Source organism: Megalobrama amblycephala, linkage group LG9 (genome assembly GCF_018812025.1).
Source record: "Megalobrama amblycephala isolate DHTTF-2021 linkage group LG9, ASM1881202v1, whole genome shotgun sequence".
NCBI classification, from domain to species: Eukaryota; Metazoa; Chordata; class Actinopteri; order Cypriniformes; family Xenocyprididae; genus Megalobrama; species Megalobrama amblycephala.
Genome location: NC_063052.1, coordinates 407641 through 421275, shown reverse-complemented (window position 1 = coordinate 421275; position 13635 = coordinate 407641). Strand labels below are relative to the sequence as shown.

Here is a 13635-nt window from a genome sequence, read left to right as displayed (position 1 = left end):
TTACAGTTACCGTTATATATTTATCGTTATAGTTTTTTGTTGTAGTTACAGTTACCGTTATATATTTATCGTTACAGTCTTTGTTGTAGTTACAGTTAACGTTATATATTTATCGTTATAGTTTTTTGTTGTAGTTACAGTTACCGTTATATATTTATCGTTACAGTCTTTGTTGTAGTTACAGTTACCGTTATATATTTATCGTTATAGTTTTTTGTTGTAGTTACAGTTACCGTTATATATTTATCGTTATAGTTTTTTGTTGTAGTTACAGTTACCGTTATATATTTATCGTTACAGTCTTTGTTGTAGTTACAGTTAACGTTATATATTTATCGTTATAGTTTTTTGTTGTAGTTACAGTTACCGTTATATATTTATCGTTACAGTCTTTGTTGTAGTTACAGTTACCGTTATATATTTATCGTTATAGTTTTTTGTTGTAGTTACAGTTACCGTTATATATTTATCGTTACAGTCTTTGTTGTAGTTACAGTTACCGTTATATATTTATCGTTATAGTTTTTTGTTGTAGTTACAGTTACCGTTATATATTTATCATTATATATTTATCGTTACAGTCTTTGTTGTAGTTACAGTTACCGTTATATATTTATCGTTACAGTCTTTGTTGTAGTTACAGTTACCGTTATATATTTATCGTTATAGTTTTTTGTTGTAGTTACAGTTACCGTTATATATTTATCATTATATATTTATCGTTAAAGTCTTTGTTGTAGTTACAGTTAACGTTATATATTTATCGTTATAGTTTTTTGTTGTAGTTACAGTTACGTTATATATTTATCGTTACAGTCTTTGTTGTAGTTACAGTTACCGTTATATATTTATCGTTATAGTCTTTGTTGTAGTTACAGTTAACATTATATATTTACTGCTATATATTTATCATTATAGTTTTTTGTTGTAGTTACAGTTACCGTTATATATTTATCGTTATATATTTATTGTTACAGTCTTTGTTGTAGTTACAGTTACTGTTATATATTTATTGTTATATATTTATTGTTATAGTCTTTGTTGTAGTTACAGTTATCGCTATATATTTATCGTTATATATTTATCGTTATAGTCTTTGTTGTAGTTACAGTTATCGTTATATATTTATCGTTATAGTTTTTGTTGTAGTTACAGTTAACGTTATATATTTACCGTTATATATTTATCGTTAGTTTTTGTTGTAGTTACAGTTATCGTTATATATTTATCATTATATATTTATCGTTATATTTATTGTTATAGTTTTTGTAGTTATCATTTAGTTTTTTGTTGTAGTTACAGTTATCGTTATATATTTATTGTTATACTCTTTGTTGTAGTTAAAGTTATTGTTATCGTTATATATTTATTGTTATATTTATCATTATAGTTTTTGTTGTAAAGTAATTGTTATATTTATTATTACAGTTTTTGTTATAGTTCACTTTATAGTTATAGTTCTCGATGTGAACAAGCCTTAACTCAGTAAGAATAGTGAGTTCACACCACAACGATAACAATAACGACACAGAGGCACAATATCGTTGGAATAACTTTTTTTTCCAGCTGATGAACAATAAAACATTGACAGCCAATCAGAATCCACCCTGCTTTAAAGAGCTCGAGCATTTAAAGAGACAGACGACAAAACTGTAGTGCTTATAATAAACAGAACGATAATGTCTGCTAGTGTGGACGCTGATATAGTTATAGTTATGGTTATAGTTATATAGTTATGGTTATAGTTATGGTTCTTGGCGTGAACAGCCTTCAATCTTTGCAAAGGCCAGTTTTACCTTCTCCAGATGAGCAATCCAACTCCAAGAGTGAGTAACATGATGAGAGCGGCCAGAGAAACCACCACGATGATCACCACTGGACTCTGTTCACTGGAGGCCAGAGCCACTGCACAACACACACACACACACACACACACACACACACACACACACACAGGAGATTGGGTTAGTATTCATGATGGCACAAGTCATTATCAGTACTCTAAAAGCGCTGGAGCTTGACAAGAAGATTGATCTTTGAAGTCCTTCCTTATTTATTTTGATAGGATCCTAATAGGAATACATTTTCGTGAGTTAAAAAGTTATGACTTTCCTCAGAATGTTCCCACTCCATCCATCTGGACACAGAGACACTATCTTCAGTCACTAGAAAAACACTTTGGCATCAAACGCAAACATGATCCCTAGTTGTGCATCAGTAAATAATGGAGGAAAAGCCTCTTAATGAGAAAAAATACAACATTTAACAAAAGTGTAGTTATTTGCCCTCTTTGTTTGGTGATATATAATGACAGTTACCTCACAACATACAGTTGAGACCAAAAAAGGACCAAAAAATTCCCCATTATCCAATTTAATCAACCATTTTCAACCTAGCGAGGCATTTTGCATTTGCAAAAAAGCCCAAGCTGTTGGAGCACAGCAGAGAGGATCTGGAGTGAGACTCATTCAGTCCAAATGGTTTGCAAGCAGGCATCAAACATGGCAGCTTTGTTCTGCATAATCTAAAGCTGTTCAAATACGTCTTTGTGCGCCGCAGTGAAGGAGCAGCACGGGGTCACGTGTCCAAAGTGTTCATTCAATATGAATGCATCCTCTTAAATTAAAGACGACGGCAAGTATTTGCACTTTAAAGCCATTGTTTCACTGTAAAGCCAACACGAAATAAAGCAAAAAAAAGGAGGCCGTTCATATTTCTACATTAAAAACACAGACTCACGTTCTCCCAGCGTCTGCAGCTCCAGCGGAGCACTGAACGCCCCGTAGTCGAGCGGAGGAGGAGACGCGGCCGCCACAGGGCTGGAGGAGGAAGAGGAAGCAGACGGGGAAGACGGAGACAAAGAGGAAGAGGAGGAAGAGGAAAGAGGAGAGGAGGAAAGAGAAGAAAGCGCTGGGCTGGAGCAGGTGCGGATGAGGAAGACGTAGGTGGTTCCTGGTTTCAGGTTGTTGACGCTGATTCTGGTGGCGGCCGTCTTCACCGTGGAATAGCTCTGATCTTTCTGGTCCTGAAGGAACAAAACATGTCCGTGAACATTTCTAGATTAATACCACTGACAAACAAAAACAAAACATTTCTATAACATGTTATCTGCTTATGGAGTAGAATCGGTGTAAGACTTTGAATGTGAACACACAGGCATGTAAGACATGTACTATTGTGAAAGACTTCAGTGTCTGATACTGCATCTGATGAGCTACAGGCCTGTACGGGTTCAGAACAGACTTTACTGAAGAAGAAAGTACCTTTTCATAGTATTTGATCTCGTATTCAGTGCGGCTGCTGTTGGGAAAGACGGCGGGTTCCCTCCAAACCAGAGTCACGCTGCGCTGCTCAACCTTCTCCGCTCGCAGCTCGTTCACCTGAGACGGCGCTGAAGAGACACAAGCGTAAATAATTACAAGAAACTGAGAGCTGAAGTTCTTCTGCCTGAGATTGGCAGATGACAACTGTCTGATCATGCTGATAAAGGTTTGATTAAGACTTTCTCCTGCTGTCAGATTAATGTCAAATCCGTGTATTGTGTGTTCAACGCTGTTAGACAAAGCTCAAGATAAAACCAGAGCAAACGCAACATCCTTAAAACGAGACAAACTTACTTGAGAAGTGAAAAACAGAGAGCATTTGGCTTTGTTTTCTTTATTTCAAACTAAGTATTTTCCTCATTCCACATGCAATATTCATTCACTCACTCATTCACACACTCACTAAACTAAACACTCTCACAGAACCCCTTTTGGAAGATTTATTTATTTGTTTTTTTTTTTTTTACAGTGATGCAATAGAAGTGAAGAGTGTGAAGAGCATTTTAATAATCTAAAAACCCTTCTCCACTATAAAGAGCCTTCAGTGCAATGGAAAGACTGTGTGGATGTTGAAGGCTCTTTATGGAAGCATCAATGGCAATAAAGAAGCGTTATTTTCATAGATTGTGCGAGTGTGAGTGCGTCTGCTTCCTCTCCACTGCTGCTCTGATTAAGAGATGATTAACGACGACAGAACAGCTGAGAGCTGCCAATCAAAATCCCCTGTCGAGGACTGACAGCTCCATCACATGACAAACAAGCAGCGCGCAAATAAGACGCTCAATCTCTCATACATCAACCAAGAACAAAAACAAACCTTTTTTTTTTTTTCATAATGCTTTCTTCACACACAGTAGCACAAACCCACACGTCTGTACCGCGATTCAAGATGAAAGTGTAAAAGGGCGCCGATCAGGAGTTGCACCAGTGATAACGTCATTTTTACAGCCTGCTTCTCCATTCCCATCCCACGAGACTCTGACATGAAGATCTCTCAGTACAAATCCTCTGGTCTCATCACGGATCACGGACAACTGTGTGATCTCGGTTTGATTCTATTTTTGGTCTTTATGGCACTTTCATTGACAGGTAAGGTTAGAGTTAGAATACAGGAAATGATGGAGAATGGAAGGAAATGACAAAACCGAACCTGAATGAGTTTTTTATTCTGTAGTATGTGTATGCACATTAGCTCAATTGATTTTTTTTATTTATTTTTTTCAAATAACTTAAAAAATAATAATAAAAAAAATGAATTTATAAAAATGATTTGTAATAAAAAATAATTAATAAAACTTGATAATTATAATAATTTTTAAGACAAATTCTCATAAAAAAATTCTATTATCAAGTAATTAAATTTGAGTGAAAAAATTTCAGAATTTTGTACTTTCCTCGTTTAAATAGAGTTCCAAAAGTTTCTGACCAGTGAATATCCATGACTTTTCCATTCTGTGATGACTAGACTAGGAACATTAAAAGGTTACAAAGGTCACAAAGTATTTAGCCGAACAATAAATAAAATAAAATAAAATAAAATAAAATAAAATAAAATAAAATAAAATAAAATAAAATAAAATAAAATAAAAAATAATTAATTATTTCTATTTAATTATTTACTATTTCATGAATATAAATCCCACTTTTTAAAATAAAATAAATTAAAATAAAATAAAATAATAAATAATTAATTATTTCTATTTAATTATTTACTATTTCATGAATATAAATCCCACTTTTTAAAATAAAATAAAATAAAATTTTAAATTAAATTAAATTGAATTAAAAATAAATATATTAATTAATTAATTAATTAAATTAATTATTTCCATTTAATTATTTGCTATTTCATGAATATAAATCCCACTTTTTAAAATGAAATACAAATAAAAAAATACAATAAAATAATAAATAATTAATTATTTCTATTTAATTATTTACTATTTCATGAATATAAATCCCACTTTTTAAAATAAAATAAAATAAATAAAATTTTAAATTAAATTAAATTAAAAATAAATATATTAATTAATTAATTAATTAAATTAATTATTTCCAATTAATTATTTGCTATTTCATGAATATAAATCCCACTTTTTAAAATGAAATACAAATAAAATAATAAAATAAAATAAAATAAATATATTAATTAATTAAATTAATTATTTCTATTTAATTATATACTATTTCATGAATATAAATCCCACGTTTTAAATTTTCTTATCTCCTTGGTTTTCTCGGAGCGTGGGAATCTTGCTTTAATGACAGTAACACTTGAAGAGCATGAACTCCACAGGCTTGTGTGAAAGCTGATGATCATGTTCTCCGGCATTTGAACAACTGTAGGTCAGATGGTGTTTTCATGAGATGCTTTTACTAACAAAGAAGTTCAAATTTGCTTATTTAAATGTAAAACACTGATTTAGAAATATCCTAAAACTTTTCCAGATCCCAGGTCTCACACTTCTGGACCCCACCACATGGTATGTGGGAAACAAACAACAATTTCACTAATGACTGGATTTATAATCTCAAGAGAGACGAGAGGCACAGCATAACAGTTTGTGAGTTACATGGAGCTTCTCTCTCTCTACTCCAGGCTGTTGTTTCTTACGCGCTGAAATGAATAATGTATAGAGAGCTTCAAACTGCTACTGCCTCCCACTCCAACTCTGAAAAAATGCAGTTGCAAACACACACACACACACACACACTTTTCTACATCTATCTTTGTGCAAAACCCGAACCTAACCCTAACCCAATTATAACCTTATCCCTAAAACCAAGTGTTGACCCTCAAACACGGCTCTCAGAAAGTGTGGACCGGCCAAAATGTCCTCACTTACTCTCTTGGTGTCCTCACTCCACTGGTCTAAAACTCGGTCCTCACAAAAGTACACACACACACACACACACACACACACATCCGATCGCTGGCAGTCTGACCTCATCTGAGTGGGAGGAAATGAGAACGGAGATGAACTGCTTTGAGTGTAACTCCATCACTGCAGGCGCCAAACTGAAGGATCCAATGTTCTGAATGGGACGGCGTTATTAAACTGACCTCTAGAGGGCAGGTTAGGGTGTTACGCTACACGTTAACCTCTCAAACACGCACACAAACACTCATACATATGCATTCACCGCACACAAACACCTGCATACACATTTCATCACATTAACGCACTACAGCAGATGTCCTCATGCGTTCATCACAGTGTTGGGATCATTAAGCAGAACTAAAATGCAGACTATAAGAAATAGTTTTCTTTAACTTAAAGCTGAAATAAACATTAAATTTAACTGTTTATATTCTGTGATCGGGAGAGTAAGGAAGCGCTGGATATCAGTGCTGCTCCACAGACAGAGGCAGCACGGATTCTTCCAGCAGGAGCGTTTTGGAAACTCTGTCTGGCACGGAGACGTGTGCTATCAGAGCGCGCAGGCAGGCAAACGTCACTCCCTCAGGACGTCTCCCTGTGAAGAAGTGTGCACGTCTCTCTCTCATCCTCACTCGTCTCATTATTGTCTGGAGAATCCCTTCTTTTGCTCTGCGGTCTTTGGCTCGCACTGCGGAGACTACATCCGTTAAATACTTACCATCCACTTACAGACTGCTGCGTGTGAGAAAGAGTGCAAATAACAGTTCTTTCATTACAGACAGTTAGCGGAGTCTCCTGACGAACAGCAGTGATAGCGAGAGAGAGGGACGCAGGGAGGGAAAGAGAGAGATCTGCTGGCTCGCAACACTCTGGCAGGCTGAAATGTGATCTTGCCCTCAGCAATGGCAGTGAGGAACGCCACCAAACAGACACGTCACGCAGGAGAACACGCAAACATACACTCACACTGCTGTATTAGATGCCTACGGGTTTAAGTTAACCTTCCAGTTAGGGTGAAAGTGTGTGTGTGTGTATTACAGTGTTTACACACATCCATCGCAGGCCTCAGTGAGGATGAGGAGTGACAGTCTTCATCAACACTGCATTGAACTAAATATTATGAATTAAAAAAAAAAAAAAAAATTATATATATATATATATATATATATATATATATGTGTGTATATATATATATATATATATATATATATATATATAATATATATATGTGTATATATATATATATATATATATATATATATATATATATATATACACACACAAACCCGATTCCAAAAAGGTTGGGACACTGTACAAATTGTGAATAAAAAAGGAATGCAATAATTTAGAATCTCATAAGCTTATATTTTATTCACAATAGAATATAGATAACATATCTAATGTTGAAAGTGAGACATTTTGAAATGTCATGCCAAATATTGGCTCATTTTGGATTTCATGAGAGCTACACATTCCAAAAAAGTTGGGACAGGTAGCAATAAGAAGCCGGAAAAGTTAAATGTACATATAAGGAACAGCTGGAGGACCAATTTGCAACTTATTAGGTCAATTGGAAACATGATTGGGTATAAAAAGAGCCTCTCAGAGTGGCAGTGTCTCTCAGAAGTCAAGATGGGCAGAGGATCACCAATTCCCCCAATGCTGCGGCCAAAAATAGTGGAGCAATATCAGAAAGGAGTTTCTCAGAGAAAAATTGCAAAGAGTTTGAAGTTATCATCATCTACAGTGCATAATATCATCCAAAGATTCAGAGAATCTGGAACAATCTCTGTGCGTAAGGGTCAAGGCCGGAAAACCATACTGGATGCCCGTGATCTTCGGGCCCTTAGACGGCACTGCATCACATACAGGAATGCTACTGTAATGGAAATCACAACATGGGCTCAGGAATACTTCCAGAAAACATTGTCGGTGAACACAATCCACCGTGCCATTCGCCGTCGCCGGCTAAAACTCTATAGGTCAAAAAAGAAGCCATATCTAAACATGATCCAGAAGCGCAGGCGTTTTCTCTGGGCCAAGGCTCATTTAAAATGGACTGTGGCAAAGTGGAAAACTGTTCTGTGGTCAGACGAATCAAAATTTGAAGTTCTTTTTGGAAAACTGGGACACCATGTCATCCGGACTAAAGAGGACAAGGACAACCCAAGTTGTTATCAGCGCTCAGTTCAGAAGCCTGCATCTCTGATGGTATGGGGTTGCATGAGTGCGTGTGGCATGGGCAGCTTACACATCTGGAAAGGCACCATCAATGCTGAAAGGTATATCCAAGTTCTAGAACAACATATGCTCCCATCCAGACGTCGTCTCTTTCAGGGAAGACCTTGCATTTTCCAACATGACAATGCCAGACCACATACTGCATCAATTACAACATCATGGCTGCGTAGAAGAAGGATCCGGGTACTGAAATGGCCAGCCTGCAGTCCAGATCTTTCACCCATAGAAAACATTTGCCGCATCATAAAGAGGAAGATGCGACAAAGAAGACCTAAGACAGTTGAGCAACTAGAAGCCTGTATTAGACAAGAATGGGACAACATTCCTATTCCTAAACTTGAGCAACTTGTCTCCTCAGTCCCCAGACGTTTGCAGACTGTTATAAAAAGAAGAGGGGATGCCACACAGTGGGAAACATGGCCTTGTCCTAACTTTTTTGAGATGTGTTGATGCCATGAAATTTAAAATCAACTTATTTTCCCCTTAAAATGATACATTTTCTCAGTTTAAACATTTGATATGTCATCTATGTTGTATTCTGAATAAAATATTGAAATTTGAAACTTCCACATCATTGCATTCTGTTTTTATTCACAATTTGTACAGTGTCCCAATCGGGTATAATATATATATATAGTCATGTCTCCTTTGTAAAGTGCTATATAGGTCCAGTATCTCTGCATTAATCATTGTATGTTCAGACTGATCCAGCACATTTTCCACCCCAAAATGTGGGCAAAAGCAGCAGAATATTCCACACATGCACACATTTACAATCCGCTACCAAGAAATAAATAAAAAAACCCTATTCTGAAATAAACAAACAAATGGTGGAACACATTACCCAGTATGCTTCACCAGCTGGGCAGGTTGATAGAGTTGCTATTATCATTTATATTATCGCAGGGAGAGCGGGAAGGATAGAATAGAGGGAGGATGTGGAAGAAGGGATTTCTGCGGTCCTGCTGGGAGGAGCAGCGACCGATGCCTGCAAGACATATACATTTCCATCTAAAGAATGATATTACAACACCCTGCGTACACCTGGGACAGAGAGACGGGAATGAAAGGAAAAAAGCAGGAAGCGGAGGAGAGGAAGAGAACGAAGAAAGCGTGGTGAAAAACTGAATGGTGAGGAAAAGGAGATAAATGGGAGGAAAAGGCTTAGAAATAGAGCAAAGGAACGAGTGCAGGAACAGAAGACACAGAGTGCAAAAAGGCAAATAAAAAAACAGATTTGCCATTTCACATTAAACTAAAGAAATCCAGTTCCTTCCCAGATTTATTACCATCCCTAAAGATGTCATGTGACATTTCTGCATCACCTCCAACACGAACTGCAACAACAACGACTATTTTTCAAAAAGAACACCCCTCATCTATCATTGGCTGGTAAAACAGATAGCCCCGCCCCCAACTCACACCATTGGTCGAGAATCAGAGAGAGCAATGTTTTGAAAGCTCCGCAGAGCCACTGAATCTATAGTTGCACCTGCATCATCAGGCATGATAGAAGACCGTGAGTAAATCAATACTGGGAAGAGTGTTTGTTTATTTATTTGTCCAAACATTCAACACAAACTTACACAGAAAACTCCTAAAGATCTGAGCAGAATCCATCAATGTTAGAAGCTTATTATTCACCCAACTTAAAAATAGAGAAAAACACACTGAGAAAAGAGTCTGGGAGCTTCATTTTCCAGACACAATCCTGTAAGATACACACAGAGAGTAAAACAAGCTGACAGACACACACTCCTGTAAGAGTTCAAGACTTACACTCAACTGAGAGGCAAGAAAAATGAGACACACACACACACACACACACACACACACACACACACACACATTTATTCAGCACTGACTGCAAGGAAAGGAACCACAGACAGGGAGGTCTGATAGACTGCAAATGTGAACTGTCTGACTGACGTCTCCCCCTAGAGATGACAGCTGTCAATCAAAGCATTAGGCCATCGGTCTCATCACAGGATTGCCTGAGCAGCGGGAGTGGAGACAGAGCGACTCATCAACCCCCTACAGACACACACACACACACACACACACACACACACACACATTCTGCATGCATAACCCATCAAAAATGCAATTTTGAGATATTTATTACACTGATAAATGCACTAAGCAAACACACACAGTAGGGCTGGGTGACACAGATAAAAAAAAAATATATATATATATATATATATATATATATATATATATACACACATTTATATTTATTTATTTATTTTATATATAATAAATAAATAAATAAATAAATAAATAAATTTATTTATTTATTTATTTATATATTTATTTATTTATTTATTATATATACACACACACACACACACACACACACATATATATATATATATATATATATATATTTAGCTTTTTGATGACATCTGAGATATATAAATATTAATATTAATGTGTTTTCCATGATTTCCATGAAACTTGTTTTAGTCAGAAGAAACAGCCACAGCAGCCTGGATTTATAATATTTAATGACAATTTTACTGGTTATAATGTTAATAATTATTTTTATTTTTTTTTAATAAAAAGATAATAAGTATTTGGTTTAAAAAATTTAATTTAATAATCCAGTTTGCATCAATATGATGATACATTTTTAATAAATAGTAATATTTACATATAGTATATTTCTTAAATAAAGCATTTAATACACTAGTGTTCAGTTTGGGTCAGTAAATATTTCTGGAAGAGTCTCTTCTGTTTATTTGATAAAGTGTTGTGAAATATTATAACTCTTTTCTATTGCAATATTTTTTTAAATGTGATTTATTCATGTGATTTAAAATGAAATCATTCTAACATGATGATTTGCTGCTCAAGAAACATTTATGATTATTATCAATGTTGAAAACAGTTTCTGTGGAAACCGTCATACATTTTATTCTTCAGGATTCTTTGATGAATAGAAAGATCAAAAGAACTGCATTTGAGTAACTTTATAAATGTCTTTACCGTCACTTTTGATCAATTTAATACACTTTTGCAGAATAAAAGTATTAATTTATTAAAAATAATAATAATAATCTTACAGATCCTAAACTTTTAAATGATAGTCTATATGACAACAGCTACGCAGAGACTTCATGAAAAACTTGAATCTCAATTGATCTGAATCTGAAGCTTTTCATATCAATCCGACAGCTGTCTGACATTCACGAGTCGCAGGATCAAGACGGATTGCAGAACTAATCTAATGACACGCTCTTTAATCTTAATGGCTAAATAAGGAGTGCATTAAATCACAATGTTGCTTAATTTTATATCATCATCACATTGACTGCGACTGCAGATATATTACCAGCTGTAACCCTCAGAGTGATGGAGATCTGAACGCTGTCGAGGGTGTTTTCTGTCTCTCTGTCTGAGGCTGGTTTCATTCGTCACTCTCTCCGCAGCGCTCCGACGATCTGAGGATGTGTGTGATCTCAATTCAACATCCAGCTCCTTGCATGCCACATAACAAGCTCACAAAAACACCCATGATTACCACAAAGACCTCAACCGTTAAAAGCGAGGAGAAGATGTTGCATTGCAACCAATTAAAATCCTCTGCACTCTGTGACAAAGAGGGCCAAATTGGTTGAGTGTGTCTGTGAATGGAGGGTGATGACTCAATCTCTTTCACAGCCTTGTGCTCCTCATTTTCCCCCATTACAGCAGACGGGAGAGCGGCTCCCTTGTTAGGGAGAGACAGAGGCGGCGGTAATGCACACTCCAGAGTGAAGGCGCGGAAGAGCTGTGAATGGAGCTGGAGGTCTGGAGCTTTGAGAGCGTGTCACTTCAGACAGACGGATGGAAGAGGAGGAGGAGGAGAGAAACACAGTTAAACTGTTGGAATGTACTGATCAGGTAAACGGGTGAAAATAACCTTCGGAAGTGTTTATGTTTGGCAGAAAAAAGAAAAGAAATGATCAATTTACTTTAGAAGCAGATATGCTTATTAAAAATATTAATGTCAAGCACTTTTTTGTGTAGATGTTATTTACTCCGGGTGAAAACAGCGATAGATTCTATTTACACCATGGAAAAGTATCAGTTCTTTGCAATAAGAGTAAACAGTAATTAGATACTTTACATTGGCAGATGCTATTTGCACCTCAGTATTTTTGCACATTAACAGGATACAATAATATCATAGTGTAAATAATTATATTTATTAAAATTATTAAATGGATAAAAACACCCCTACCCAATAAACACTTTTAATATTATTAAACACTCGTTCACAGTTTATTTCCACTTTTAGAACATTATTTTCATTTTTATTGAAAATAAATGCAAGCTCGGCAAAAGACGGATTCGAACCCGCGTCGATTGCGTTAAAAGCCTTACTCTGTACTGCCGCGCCACTCAAGATTTTCACTTCCACATGTCCTTTTTAAGACGGTGGTGGGCGGAGCTAGTGTAAATAGTGTTTGCCAACAAGGGACGCTATTTGCACTTGGTGTAAATAGACACTCCAGGTTTTTTCTTGTTTCTTGTTTTAAGCATAAATCTAACAACATTCAGTGAAGTTTATGCTTAAAATCAGAAAAAAATTCTAAATTCAAATTCAAACGTTTGAATTAATAAAACGCAATTCAACGCAATTCGTATTAATGCCACCTTAAAATATATATTTTTTTAACTATAACTATTTTAAATTATAATGTTACTAATTTAGTCTCGTAAAATTATTTTCACAACATTACAACTTAACTAAAATTTCAAAAATAAAGTTTCTTGGAAGTAAAACTGTTGTATTTAGTTGAAAAAAACGTATTCAAAGAAAGTCCTACATTATATTTAGTGTCTTTCACTAGTATGTGTTGATTCAATGCACTTATTGTGCACATAAATGTTTTTACACTGTACTCATATTTAAAATACCTGCATGTAATTACAGCTGTTTTAATTTGTGTAATGGCATCTATAATTACAGTGGTGACCCTTTCCTTACACCTTAACCCACCCTCAAACCTATACCAATACAACATCCATACAGTAACTACACTGAACCTAACAATTATCATTTTTTGATGTCAGATGACACCTAATATAAAGTGTGACCAGGCAGGATGTCTCTCTCTCTCTCTCTCTCTCTCTCTCTCTCTCTCTCTCTCTCTCTCTCTCCTGTCTCCTGCTGTCCTTCCCTCCATGTCATCCTCTTA

General features: G+C 35.5%; 1 protein-coding gene across 5 annotated transcripts in view; it reads right to left on the bottom strand.

Moving 5' to 3' along the window:
• LOC125274658 (ephrin type-A receptor 10-like) overlaps nucleotides 1-13635 on the bottom strand; it is a 129510-nt gene that overhangs the window by 24981 nt on the left and 90894 nt on the right. For all 5 annotated transcript variants that reach the window (XR_007186309.1, XR_007186310.1, XM_048201042.1 and 2 more), the window contains exons 6-8: nucleotides 3264-3391; nucleotides 2740-3025; nucleotides 1797-1905 (exon numbers count right to left, since the gene is read on the bottom strand). Coding sequence is in view for 3 of the 5 variants with exons in the window: in XM_048201042.1 (XP_048056999.1) it covers nucleotides 1797-1905; nucleotides 2740-3025; nucleotides 3264-3391 (523 nt within the window). In the remaining 2 variants the exon portion in view is untranslated. The remainder of the gene's footprint in view (nucleotides 1-1796; nucleotides 1906-2739; nucleotides 3026-3263; nucleotides 3392-13635) is intronic.